This window comes from Bubalus kerabau, chromosome 4 (genome assembly GCF_029407905.1).
Source record: "Bubalus kerabau isolate K-KA32 ecotype Philippines breed swamp buffalo chromosome 4, PCC_UOA_SB_1v2, whole genome shotgun sequence".
Lineage (NCBI taxonomy): Eukaryota > Metazoa > Chordata > Mammalia > Artiodactyla > Bovidae > Bubalus > Bubalus kerabau.
This window is the reverse complement of record NC_073627.1, coordinates 36,881,932-36,895,525: the sequence shown is the minus strand read 5'-3', so window position 1 is coordinate 36,895,525 and position 13,594 is coordinate 36,881,932. Positions and strand designations below refer to the sequence as shown.

Genomic DNA, 13,594 nt, shown 5'->3' with positions numbered 1-13,594 from the left:
CACTTCCTGGGGACCCTGGCTGGCAGGCCTTCTCTCTCCTCACTATAGCACCCACCGTCCTTCCCCTTGAGAACCCAACTATCCTGCCCCTTTCCTGGGGAGCAGATGGCCACCCCGGAGGCTCAGGCTTACTAAATCAGACATTTAAATCCCATAATCCTTGGTGAGGCTGAGAGGGGGCAGCAGCCCAATCCTAGAAGCAGGAGCAGAGACCTTGTGCCAGCCCTTGCAGGAGGGGAGGGGGGACAGTTGGTTCCCAAGTTATGAATGGAGGCACCCCTTCCCTTATTGCCATGCAGCCTGCAGACTGACCCAGTCTCCAGGCTTTGTTCTCCTCCAGGAAACCAGGCACTGGCGCCGCCTGCCGCCACCCTCCCACCAAAAAAAAATGTGCTCCCTGAAGACTCAGGTGGCTGCTTCCCAAACTCACTCCCTTAATTCACCCCTGCACTGACCCCAATCTCTCAAGACACACAGGTGGTAGCAAAGTTTTATTGTAAAATAAGAAATTGATATAAAAAATGGGATATAAAAAGGGAAGAGGAGGGGTGTGGGTGACACATGGCGATGTGCCTTGCAGAGTACAGAAGAAATCTGCGGAAGCATTTGGGGGAAATAAAACAGGTACTGGCAGCTACAGCAGGGGTGGAAGCCACTGGGATCCAGGATAAGGTGAGCTTTCCCCTTCGGCACGAGGTTCACCAAGGGGTTATGATCTGGCAGGGCCAGGAGAGAAGGGACTTGGAGACTTCTTCCCTTTAACCAGCCATTCAGTCAGAAACTGTCAAATCATCCACCCAGGGGGACAAAGAACCAGCACCCACAAAAGGCACTAAGTCCCAGACATTATGTAATCAAATGATGGTTTTGGGGCCAGACATACATTATTTCATTAACCCTCACAACAAACCCCCCGTGAGGTAGGTATGATTATCAGTTTTTTATAGATGTGAACAATGAAGTCAGGAGAAAATCGAACAACTTAAGATAGCTTCCCTGGCTAGTATGGCAGAGGACTGAGTTTTCCAACCCAGTGTATGGCTGGTTATAAGATGTTCCTCACATGCAGGAACACATTCTGACCTCTCCCGAACACTGCTCACAGTAAAAACCTTGAAAGCTAAGCTGGAAAGCGCCAGCACCCCCCAAATCCCCAAAAACCATGAGCGCAGGTCTGCCTCTTTGGCAGAGCCACAGGCTGAGCAGATGAAGAATCCCAGGGGGTTTCTAAGGTGCACCTGCACCAAGCAGAGGTCTAAGCACCTGAATCTCAAAAAATGCCAGGGAAGGGGCAGGGGATATGGGTGGGGATGTCAACAGGTGACAGGAAGCAGAAGACATCAGTCTGAGTCAGGCCCCTCTCTCTTGAGCATTGGTTTTTTATGGCAGGAGGGAGAAGGCCTCTTCTTAGACTTCAGGTGGCTGAGAGGAGAAAAGGGAGGGGAGGAGATGACATCATCTGAGTGAGAAGCTCTGGGCCCCTCTTCCTGGACCTAAGCTTCAAAGGGCCTGAGGCAGGAGCAAGGAGAACTTACGTTAAAATGGTCACAGCCAAGGGCAGACATGCTGACTGAGCACCTTGGGGTACTTGTGGGTATAAGTCTCTTAATCTTCCCTTACCCCAGTTGACACATGAGGAAACTGAGCCCGGGAAGGGAAGTAACAAGGCCAACATGACTCTTTAGTATTTTGGATGGCTGAGCATCTGACTCCAAGGCCTGATATCCCACAGTTATCAGGTCTCTATTTGAGACCCTAGCTCTGAGAGTCTAGGGTTTGCTAGAATAGGCAAAGAAACATCCATGCCTCGGAACCCCGGAGGCAGGAAAGTGGAGGAAGCCTAAAGAATGTCTGGGCAGGGTTGGGACCCAGCTGTAGGGTATCAGCTGCCTTTTACCTTGAAGGCAGGACCAGAATGGAATACCATGGCTTTCTAACACAGGAAAGCAGCAGATATGTGTGTGTGTGTGTGCCCGGGCACTGGGGAAGACCTGGATCACTCACCTAGAGTGAGCCCTGCTTTCCCCTGGTTCCCTTCCATCCAGAGCATCCTTCAGCTCCAAGGCATCATTCAGCTCTCGGAACATCTCATAGCGTTTAAGCCCACGGATCTGTGTCAAGGAAGGAAGGGAACAAAGAAATATTAGACAAAGTCACTACAAGAACCAAGGGGCTTCCCCAGTAGCTCAGTGTTAAAGATTCCACCTGCCAATACAGGAGACATGGGTTCAATCCCTGGGTGGGGAAGATCCCCTGGAGCAGGGAATGGCAACCCATTCCAGTATTCTTGCCTGGGAAATCCCATGGACGAGGAGCCTGGCGGGCTACAGTTCACAGGGTTGAAAAAGTCAGACACGACTGGGTGACTAAACCCCACAGCCACCATCACCACCACCAGTGAATCATGGCCATGGACAGAGGAAAGGATGACTAGAAAAAATGGGCTTAACCTCACATCTGCTACATTTATATTTTTTTCTTCCTTTATCCAACCCCATGGAGTGAGGGTGAGAGACTGCACCTCTCTCTCCCCCAGACTTGGTACCTGAAGAGTGAAATACTCTTCATCCAGTCGTTTCTTCTTTTGCTGTGGAGAGGAGCTGGTGTTGGTAGGCAGTGCTGGGAAAGAGGCAAGGAAAGGTGAGAAAAGAGTGAATTGGGGGCAGAACTGCACCCTTGCTGCCTCTTCTACCTCCTGCTCACCTCGCTTAGTGCTCCCAGGGGGTGGCTCGGGGCAAGACTGCCCCTTCTTGCGAAAATTTTCTTCCTCAGTGCGGCGGTCTCTCCCAGGACAGGCACAAACTCGCACCTCAAAGCTGTTCCGTCCCAGCAGGTTACCACTACCAGGGTAGGAAGAGGAAAGCAGGAGGCAATCAGAAAGGGGGACCCTGTCTCTGTGTTCTCCTGTGAACCGGGACCCACCTACTCCCAACCACCCCCATCCCAAGGGGAGCCTGAGCGCCAGCTCCAGACTGAGAAGACCCCAGCAAGAGAGGTCCCAAAGCTGGAGAAAGGAGGGAGGGAGCAGCAGAGAAGTCCACAAAGGGAATGCAGAGAGAGGGAACGCTAGTGTGGGAGAATGTGGTGAGGGGCGGGGACCCGGGGACTGGCAGGCGGAGGTTAGGGAGCAAGCTAGAGTGGAGGGTGGTGTGTGGTCCCTACCAAGAGTCTTCCAGTGTGATGATGGTGAGGATGGGCCGCCGGTTCATGCCCCCCATACAGGAGCTGTTACACATGAAGTTGTAATGGATGGTGGTGCACTCAGAGTCGATCTGGGAGAGAGCACAGGCCCGGCGTGAGGCTACCCAGCCCCAGGGAGGCTGTCAGCCTCTGTGAGCCTGTTTCCTCAATTGTGGAATGGCAATAACCCATCTGCTCTGCGCACCTCACAGGCTGTGGGAGGTCAAGTAAGAAGGAGATAGCCCCCTCCCTCCCACCTAGGGTGGTCACAGACAAACCCCCCCCCCCGGAGACCCCAGTTGCCAAACCGGACCTCGGGGGACTCATAGGGCACCACCACACTGTGTCTAAAGGTGTTCCGGTCGTCCAAATACTCTGCGCGTAAATTCCCTTCCACCCGGATAAGGTGCTGAGGAGGGGCCAGACCTGAGAGCAATCAGGGAGGAATTAGGGGCTTGGGGGCTCCGGGTTCCAGGCCGGTCCCATCCACAGTCCCCGCCGCTCACCATCGCTATAGTCAGAGGAGCGCTCATGGTGGGGACAACGCCTCACAACCTCCGTCATGTGCTCCAACTTCTTGTAGATGGCCATGGCGCGGACGCGGGTGCCGGGCGGGGGTGGCGAGTCGACCCACAGCTGCACTGGGCAGGTCTTGGCCAGCTGACAGAACAGCTTGTTAAGGGAAGGGGAATACTGGAGGAGAAGGAGGAAGAATGAACGGAGGGGTCAGGGGACAAGTACCCAAGGGTCGAATGTACAAGCACCAAGTACTGACTGGAAGCGGTGTCCTGTGAGGGCAGGGTAGCTAGAGATGGTGGGGGTGGGGGTCCACATCCCAGAAGTGTACTTCCAATAGCTACAGAATGAATAAGTGAAGAAAAAAGGAAGAAATGGCTTCACAACAGATACTGAGAATGTGACGGGAAGGATGAAAACCCAAGGGTCAAGGGGAAAACGCAACATTGGGATGGAGTCAAAGGTCACAAACTAACTAGGTAAGATCTAAAAAGACTGACAAAAAGGCAAAGGCTGAAGTGGAACCCCAAACTTCTGAACAGAAAACCCCTAGGCTGTATGGCCAGGTACTGATAGGGAAGTCGGCTCCCCAGGGCCACTGACCGTGCAGGTCACAGACTTGGCTGTTCCGGAATGCAGGAACCCTAGACGGAAACCGTAATTGCCAGGGTAGGTCTTCTGGGAGGGGACAAAGGATGACAGGGGCCAGGAGGTGGCTGGTGCTGGGGTGGCTGGTGGCGGGGCAGCTGGGGCAGAAGGCTCTGGCATTTGGGGCACTTCATTCGGACATTCATCCAGCCAGGTGGCAACATCTGTGTACGGGAGCAGGTCATCCACGGGTGCAGAGAGCTCGGAGGACTACAGATGGGAGGAGCGTGTCAGAAGGCCCAGTTCCCACCCTCTGGACCCGCAGCCCCAGGCCCTGCCCGTGCCCCAGGCCTTACCAGAAGGTTATTTTCAGGAAGTCTGAAAGAAAGGAGCAGAAAGTCAGGACTGGCTTTTGTTTCTCCCAGGCTTCTACCAGGGGGCTGGGGACCATGGTAGGGCAAGGTTATTGGAGGCTGAGCAGTGAGCCTGCCCTCCCTCCAGACCTCCACTCACAGGTTCCACAAGTCGGAAAATGTCTCCTGACTCAGAGGGGGCTCCACATTGAGTTCTGCCTGCGATTCTTCCATTGTAGCTCCCTGGAAGGTTGTGTGGCCGCTGGAGGGAGAAAAGTGAGGATCCAGCCTGAGACACACCCAACCCTGGGTTACCCAGTCCGGAGGCAGGAGGGACCCCCTCCGCCCACAGCACACCTGGAAGCTGAGGATCTGCTGGGGGGTAGGGGAGGCACCTGCCCCACCCCTCAGCAGTCTTATCACACACTTCCTCGAGGGATAAAGGCAACCAGAGAGGGACTTCCAACCTTCCCACCACTGAATCCACAGGCCTTCCTCGGTGTATATGTATTTCTGCCCCCTTTTGCAGTAATAAGGATGAAGTAACTCTCGGCTCATTTCCTCTGCCCCCATCCCTCTACCTGCTCCCCTGGGATGGTTCCTCACCCTGGCTTACAAATCCCTCAGGGCCCAACCCCTGCCCACCTCTCTGACCTCACCTCTTGGCACCCTCTCCCTTTTCTGGCTTCCCTGGTAGCTCAGTCGGTAAAGCGTCTGCCTGCAATGCGGGAGACCCAGGTTCAATTGCTGGGTCAGGAAGATCCCCTGGAGAAGGAAATGGCAACCCACTCCAGTACTCTTGCCTGGAAAATCCCATGGACAGAAGAGCCTGTAGGTTATGGTCCATGGGGTCGCAAAGAGTCAGACTTCTCTTTCCTTTTCTGATGCTTATCAGACACTCCCAGTTCACTGAACTCGGGACCTTGGGCCCTGCATCCCTACAGGGTAACCTCCTCACCGACCTCATCATGAACGTCGCACCTTAGCAGGGATGTTTCCCTGGACTTCTCCATCACAGCTAACCAGCCAAACCCTGTCCTTATTTCAATTCAGGTCACCCTATTTTAATTCTTGTGGTAATTGTACTATGTTACCTTTCCCTGCTCATTTTGCCTGTTTCCTCTATTGGAATATAAATGTTTTCAGGGTAGGGATGTTGTCTTGCTCACCAGTTACTAGCATAATGGCTTGCACCTGGTCAGGCTCAATAACTGGGGTGAATAAGTGAATCCTCATACCCAGCCTGTAAGCTGGTTATGAGCAGTCAAGGGAGCAAAGGGGACAAGGGGGTGGCTGTGGCCTGGGCCAGGGCCCTGTCACCACCAACTCATCTCCCAGGCTAGCTTTCAAATAGTTTCAACATGCCATCTTTCTTGATGCCAAATTTGTCATCAGCTTTGCTCAGAACCATGCCCATTGATGAAAGTCCATGTTCACTACACTTTTCTTCTGTGTCCTTGGTAATGACAACCCCCTCCAAGCAAGCAGCTCTTAAGGGCTTCTTTGGTGGCTCAGATGGTAAAGAATCTGCCTACAATGTGGGACACCTGGGTTCAATCCCTGGGTTGGGAAGATCCCCTGGAGGAGGGTATGGCAACCCACTCCAGTATTCTTGCCTGGAGAATCCCCATGGACAGAGGAGCCTGACGGGCTATAGTCCATGGGGTCGCAATGAGTCGGATGTGACTGAGCGACTAAGCACACACACACACACACACACACACACACAAAGGTTCACCTGCACCTTTCTGTTGATATAGGGTCTGCATACTTATGTAGAGTGTGCAAAATCGTTTCACGTGGGGTATCTTGTTGTTCAGTAGCTAAGTTGTGTCCGACTCTGAGACTTCATGTACTGCTGCACACCAGGTTTCCCTGTCCTTTACTATCTTCCGGAGTTGGGTTATCTTACTTGTCCGGATAACCACACCTGCCTCTTGACAGGTGAGAACATCTTAGAGAGGTTAAGTGATCTGCCCACAATACATATAGGTGAGTGAACGAGCTTTTATGAAAAATGACTGTTTGAAGGTCTGGGATTAAGATGCTTACTTCATTACAGACTACCTTGCAGAGCTGTCTTTCGTAATTGGTTAAGTCTAGAGGAGATTTTTGCTGATGAAAGTCCATCAACTGAGAGGCTGGCAAAGTGCCACTTATCATAGCTCCCAAAGCTGATGGGGGATGGACTCTGAATGCGCCTGGAGGAAGGCAAGAGGGGACAGCAGTGGGATGCCAAATGTTTGCCTTGGGGGAAAGGACCAGGGTTTCCCCTAGATCGATGATCAAAATAACTTTTGAGACTATTATGGAAGGGAAGCTGTTTATGTAGAGATGGGGCGCAGAAGTCAAAAGCCCAGGGTTTGATGCTGTATCGTCAGTTAAGTTTGCTGCATGACCGCACTCATCTTAAATCTTCCAGGGCAAATATGGCAGAGCATGGGCTCTGCAGGCAGACAGGCTAGGCCTGTGTCCCGAGCCACCGTCTAGTAACTGTTTAACTTTGGAAGGTTGCTGATCCTCTCTGTGCTTCCGTGTCCTTTGCTATAAAATAGTATCCCACTTATTATGGGAAATATAAAGAGTTGAGAAAAGCACATAGCAAGAGCTCAATAAATGCTTCTCTTTATATGGTTATCCCAATTTTACTTGTTCTATATTATTGCTGGAGAGAGCTTTGTGACTGGGAGCGGGTGGGGCTTTTATGGTCCTGCTGGGATCTTTGCTAGTTCACCCCCTTCAGGCAACTGTGTTCAGTAAACAGGTTGAGAGGGGCTGTTCTGGGAGGGTGGGCCAAGGTCTCAGTCCCACAGGGAGAGGGATAGCCCTGTGGACCTAGGAGGTCTCCCTCTCTGTCCTTGGTAGCAACTGAATTCTCATTTTCTTTCTCTAGGAAACCTCTTCAGAGCAGATACTTCCCGTGGGTGTGAACATCAGGGGGTCATAATTCTAAATTGTCAGAGGCTGAACCAGACCCTCTGGATGGCTGGGGAGGCGGAGCCTTTCCAAAACAGCCCCCTGGGAAGGCAGTAAACTCGGCTGGGGCTTAAAGGAGAGGCAGGCCTATCACTATCCTAACAATGGCTGCTGTTTATATAGACCTCCACTGCTTTCAGTGGCTTATCTCAGTAATCCTCTCAAAAAGCAAATAAGGTAGGTACTATGATCAGAGGAGAGAACAAGGTTAAAGGAATTACCCAGGCTCAGAAAGCTCTCCAGAGTCAGGGCCAGTGATTTGAACACAGGCTGTCTGAAGCCATACCCAAGCTCTAAATAATTATGCTCTGGCTTCTCCCAGGGCCTGATGTTTGAAAAAAAAACAACAACTTTCTGTTGGCTGGAAGCTGTGTAATTGAAAAAAATTGATTCTTGGAAGAAATAAGGGAGCATCTTGTAAAACTGAAAACCATACCTCTTGCTACTTAGCAAAACCGTTTCTCGGTGGATGTCTTAGAAAAATGACTGCAAGGGGGCAATAGGAGTCTTGCACAAAAATGTTCATGACATTATTGTTTCTAGCGGCTGGTGACAAGAAACAACCTTGGTATCCATCAATAAGGAATAGGTAAATGAAGTGTGGTGTATTCATTACAGTGGTTTACGGAAATGAATTTTATGTGTATATGTAACCTGTTACAGTTCAGAAACATACTGGGTGAAAATACGATTTGCAAGAAAAAACAAAACACAGTAATTTAGTCTATGGAAATCAAACACATAAAATGATTATTTATTGCTTATAAATATATATATAAAAGCATGAAAGGCAAGAAGACTACAAATTCACAAAATCTTTAATAGTGATGATATTCTCAGGGAGAGGGGATGTATGCTTAGGGTATTGGGGGTAGTAGAGTCAAAGGGGTTTTAGTTTTTCTTCCCCCTTTGGCTGTGCCTTGAAGCTTGTGGGATCTTAGTTCCCCAACCTGGGATTGAACCTGGGCCCTGGAAGTGAAATAGTCAGGGAATTCCTGGTTTTAGCTTTATTAACAAAGAAAAAAATTTTAAAGGTGGTATCTATACATTGCTTGTGTAATTAAAATAACATAGAGACAAAAATAAGACAAAATGTTGTTAAAAATTATTTGGTGGGAATGTGTTAACTCTTGTACTCTTCCAAAATAAAAATATTGATGGAAAAAAATTATGGATATTTTAATCAGATTTTAAAAAGTAAACAGAATAATGTCCTCCCCAAGTACCCATCACTTAGCTTCAAGAATAATCAAGCATTTTGCCTTTATCGTCTCACCTGTACCTCTAGTCACTCCCCACAACCCCACAAATGTTTTTGAGGTGAAACTTACATAGGTTGAAATGGTATCATACTATTTTGATCACAAAATCTGACAAACTTTGATAAAGCCGTGTAACCTACCCATACCAAGACAAAGATACTGTGTTCTCTTCTGAAAGTTTTATGTGTGGGTTTATTAACCACATCAAATTGACTGTTGTGTATGGTAAGAGGTGGGGGCCAAAATCCATTTTTCTGCTCCAGTTGTTTCAGCACCATTTGTTGAGACTTTCCTCTCCCCACTGATTCACTCTAGTACCTTCACAGAAAATCATTTGACTACATTTATGTGTCTTTTCCCAGACTCTATTCATTGATTGTTGTTCTACTGCAACTTTATTATCTTTTAAAGTTTTATTACTGGAGTACTGGGGCTTCCCAGGTGACACCAGGGGTAAAAAATCTGCCTGCCAATGCAGAAGACACAAGAAATGTGGGTTCAGTCCATGGGTTGGGAAGATCCCTTGGAGGAGGAAATGGCAACCCACTTGAGTCTTGCCTGGAAAATATTGTGGACAGAGGAGCCTAGCAGGCTCCAGTCCATAGAGTCGCAAAGAGTCGGGACACAACTGACCATACATAAATGGGAGTATAATTGCTCTACAATGTTGTTAGTTTCTGTTGTACAACCAAGTCCTACTGTAACTTTACAGCAATCTTGAAATCAGGTATTTTAAGGCCTCCAACTTGTACCAATGTTTTGTTTCAGAATCAGCTTGTCAGTTTCTACATTTTTAAATCATTGAGTTAAATCTTTCTGAAGAGTACCGACACCTTAACACCATTGAATGTTCCAATTCATGAATATGCTAAAATTTCCTTAAATTCTCTCAGCACTATTTTGTAGTTTTCTATATAGAGCTCTTGTCCATTTTTTGTTAAATTTATCCCTGAGTATGACATGTTTTTCACCATGGCTTCCGGTGGCTCAGTGGTAAAGAATCCGCCTGCCAATGCAAGAGACACAGTTTCGATCACTGGGTCAGGAAGATCCTTTGAAAAAGGAAATGGCAACCCACCGCAGTATCCTTGCTTCGAAAAACCCATGGACAGAGGAGCCTGGTGGGCTACAGTCCATGGGGTTGCAAAGGCTCAGACATGACCTAACACGTCAGGTTTTTGAGTTTAGATTCAAGGTTGCTATTATATAAAAATACAATGTATGCATATTGCCTTTGAAAGTTGTAACTTGCTTTTAGTTTTAGCTTTCACTTGTTAGTTCTCATAGTGTGAAAATGAATTTTCTATTAGGACTTTTGGTATACACAGTCATACCATCTGTGAATAAATCCATTTTATTTCTTCTTTTCCAACTGTTATGTACATATTAACAGCATTAGGCTGGCCTTATAAAATGAGTTGGGCAATATTACTGCCTCTCCATTCTGAAAGAGTTTATGTGAGATTGGTATTGTTTCTTTCTCAACTTTTTGAATTGAAGAACAAAGGAGACAGATAGGAAATAGCACTCAGACCCAAATGCTAATAATTGCATTAAATGTAAATAGACCAAGCACTCCAATTAAAGCAGTTCAGTGGGGGAATGAAGGCTATTTCAACAAGTGGACCTAGAACAACTGGCTAGCCATAAGAAAAAATAAAACAGAACCTTGAACTCACAGCATGAAAAAAATTATTTCTTGACTAATAAATTATGGCTCACAGACTTAAGTGTTAAATCTAAAACTAGAAAGATTCTCAAAGAAAATATATGAGAAACTATAAGAAAATATCTTCATGACCTTGGGGTAAGATCTCCTAAACAGGTCAAAGAAACCACTGAAAAGAAAAATGAATCTTCTGTTCCTTGTAAGAGTTGTTAGACAAGCAAGAGGTCAGGAGAAAACACATGTACCTGACAAAGGATACACATTATTCCTATCCAGAATATACAAATGACTCCAACACCTCAAGGACACAAAAAGCAAATGAACCCATTTTTAAAATGGGGCAAACACTTGAACAGTCTCTTTATATCTGACACAGAAATGGCCAGTAAGCACATGCAAACTGTTGGAACATACTTAACAGAGAATTGCAAACTAAAAACCACATTGATATGCCACATTAGAAAGCCCGACAAACCAAATCCTGAGACAGGTTCTATCTTGCTGGTGGGAGTGTAAAACAGTACAACCACTTTGAATAACTAGAACTTTTTAATATAATTAAAAAATATAAACAAACACCTCACTCTATGACCAAGCAATTCCACTAAGTATCCAAAAACATAAAAACATGACTACAAAAATAATTTTAAGAATGTTAATAGCAGCTTTATTCAAAATAATCTTAAATGAGAAGCCACTCAAAGGCCATCAAAAGGAGAATGGATAAACAATCAATGGTTTATTTATTCAGTGGAATATACTAAAATATAAAGAAACAAAGTATTGGTAACGCTGATACATGCAATAAAATGGGTGAATTTCACAGACGGAAAGAAGCCTGACACAAAGGAGCACAAACTGTATGATTCCATTTATAAGAAGTTCTCCAACAGGCAAAACAAATCCACGGTGACACAAATCAAAGGCGGTGGCTGTAAATGCTACTCCTAACATAGAAAAAAGCAACGTAAGTACCGCGCAGTGTCATGTTCGTAGCAGGTGCGTGGTAAGTGACCGCGCCCTAAATAATGAAGATGCCGGGAAAATTGGTACGAGTAGAACTCCTAGGCCGGTCCGCCGCCTCCCGCGGGCAAAACCAGCCGAGACGGAACCGCAGCTTCAAAGACCTCGGCCCCGCCCCTCTCCAAGCCCCGCCCCTTCCGCTTCACGACGTTCACTCTGCGTCCGAGAAGGGAATGGTTCAGCCCAAAGCCAGATACAGAAGAAGTTGTTTCTCCGCCGCAAAAAACGACCCTTCGTTTTTCTTCTATCGTTTAATTCTCAAATGTATCCATTCTCGAAATACCCAGGGTCTGCCCTCTGACGCTAAAAAAAAAAAAAAAACCCAAACCGTCCACGCAATGGTAGCGTCCGCCTGGGTAGCGGTCGATCGGGATGGAGCACACCATTCAAAGAGGGGGAGTGATTGAGGTTTGCATCAAAAAGAATACCTCTTCCTTTCCAAAAGCGGTAGCTAACCAGGCTAGGAGGGGGAAAAAAGTAGAGGGGTTAGCAGCCTCCTTTCATAAGTAATGAGGACCAGTATAAAAGATCTTTTCTCTTTCTACTTCCCTCACGTTGAGTGAATAGTGGGCTGCTCCGAAAAAAAGAAACCGGAAATGCTCCCGCAGTGGTAGAAATGTAAATGTACAGCCAAACAATAACAGGGCCTCTGAGGCCCGGCTAGTTCTGCAGGGCTTCGCGGGCAAAACTCTCGTTTAGCACGCCCCCCCCCCCCTCCCTTCCACGACTGACAGCCTTTAACCGGATTTTCTCCATCTAGCGGAGCTGAGAGCCAGTGGGAAAGATTACTCCGGGAAGGACAAAGGTCCGGAAGTTATGGGACCTTAGCAGCTTGGACTTTCCGGATCACCCCGAACCACTTCGGAAAGGAGCCCGAGGTTCCATTGGGATGCTGCACGTTCTAAAATCCTGAGCCATGAATCCCCGAGCTTTTGACATCCGAAAGTCCCAGACCCTGATGCTTTGTGCATCTTATTTCACACACCCTGGGATGGAGTTAGTGGTGGTGGGGAAGAGCCCCTTAGGCCGGCTCAAGGTTCCCCAAAGCCCCATTCCCCCGCCCAAGTGTTCAGCTTCGAGTTCGGCTGGTCTTAACATACCAATCGTCTACACTCGGGCCTGCTAACATTGCATTCCTGTTGGTGCCGCTAGCCAAGACCCCCGCCCTCCCTGCCGCTAATCGTTAACCCCCCAGTTACCGCCCCCCAGCCCTTTATCCCCCCGAACTGAAAATACAAGGAGCCAAGAGCCCGTGACTCATAGAGGACTCATCAGTCTCAGTCAAGAGCTTACCCGAAGCTCAGGGGAGGGTGTCACCGTCCTGGGATGCACGCTCCGAGGTCGGACGCTAGATGACCCCGGAGACCAGCGGCCACCTGCGGCCAGGATGGTGGCTCTGGACTTTTGAAGAGCTCAAAACTTTTAGCGCCAGTCCGGAGCACGTGGGAGGGGAAAATCCCAATCCCAGCAACCCTCGCGAGGCTCCTGGCACAAAGCTGGACAGTCGCCATGACAAGTAAGGGCAAGCAATTCCCCTGCGGGCGGAGGCGAAGGGAAAGGAGAGTAGGAGAGGAGAGTGCGGGGAAAGTCAGGATTCTCGCCATATTGGTAGTGTAGCTAGTGACCCGTTTGGATTGGGAGAGTTCGACAAGCGAAAACCGTAACGGCCGAATTGATGGAAACCATTTTGGAAGATTTCTGCCATTGTTTCATATATGGTGAAAGGAAGAAAGCCTTTGCACTTGCATTCTCTGCCTGGAACACTCCTCTCCTAGATAGCTGGATAGTTTTTACTCATCAACTAAACTGTAAAGTTTTAGGAAGGCGTTCCATAATGTCCCTATTTAACGTATACCTCCATATGCGCTATATTACACCATCTTAATTATCTTCACACCCCTATCACTTTCTGAAGTGATTTGTTCCTTGCCTTCAATACATAGCAACCTAAGACTTAGAAGGGCAGAGGCCTTGTCTACAATCTTATTGATTGTTGTTTCCAAGTACCTAGTACAGTACTGGGTAGC

At 48.0% G+C, this 13,594-nt stretch overlaps 1 protein-coding gene across 5 annotated transcripts; it reads right to left on the bottom strand.

The window, feature by feature from the left end:
• Positions 1 to 478: 478 nt before the first annotated feature.
• TP53 (tumor protein p53) lies at positions 479 to 13,582 on the bottom strand. Of its 5 annotated transcripts, XM_055576639.1 has the most exons (12): positions 5,807 to 6,146; positions 5,297 to 5,355; positions 4,798 to 4,899; positions 4,641 to 4,662; positions 4,300 to 4,554; positions 3,687 to 3,873; positions 3,494 to 3,606; positions 3,163 to 3,272; positions 2,704 to 2,840; positions 2,546 to 2,619; positions 2,005 to 2,111; positions 479 to 1,422 (listed from the first exon to the last, which is right to left on the bottom strand). In XM_055576639.1, the coding sequence occupies exons 3-12, from the start codon at positions 4,869 to 4,871 to the stop codon at positions 1,341 to 1,343; spliced, it is 1,161 nt and encodes a 386-aa protein (XP_055432614.1). In that variant the 5' UTR covers positions 4,872 to 4,899; positions 5,297 to 5,355; positions 5,807 to 6,146; the 3' UTR covers positions 479 to 1,340. The 5 variants fall into 5 exon arrangements, with proteins under 5 accessions (XP_055432614.1, XP_055432613.1, XP_055432611.1 ...); XM_055576638.1 differs by lacking the exons at positions 5,297 to 5,355; positions 5,807 to 6,146 and adding an exon at positions 12,861 to 13,582; XM_055576636.1 differs by lacking the exon at positions 5,297 to 5,355 and having other exon boundaries at positions 5,619 to 6,145.
• Positions 13,583 to 13,594: the final 12 nt, after the last annotated feature.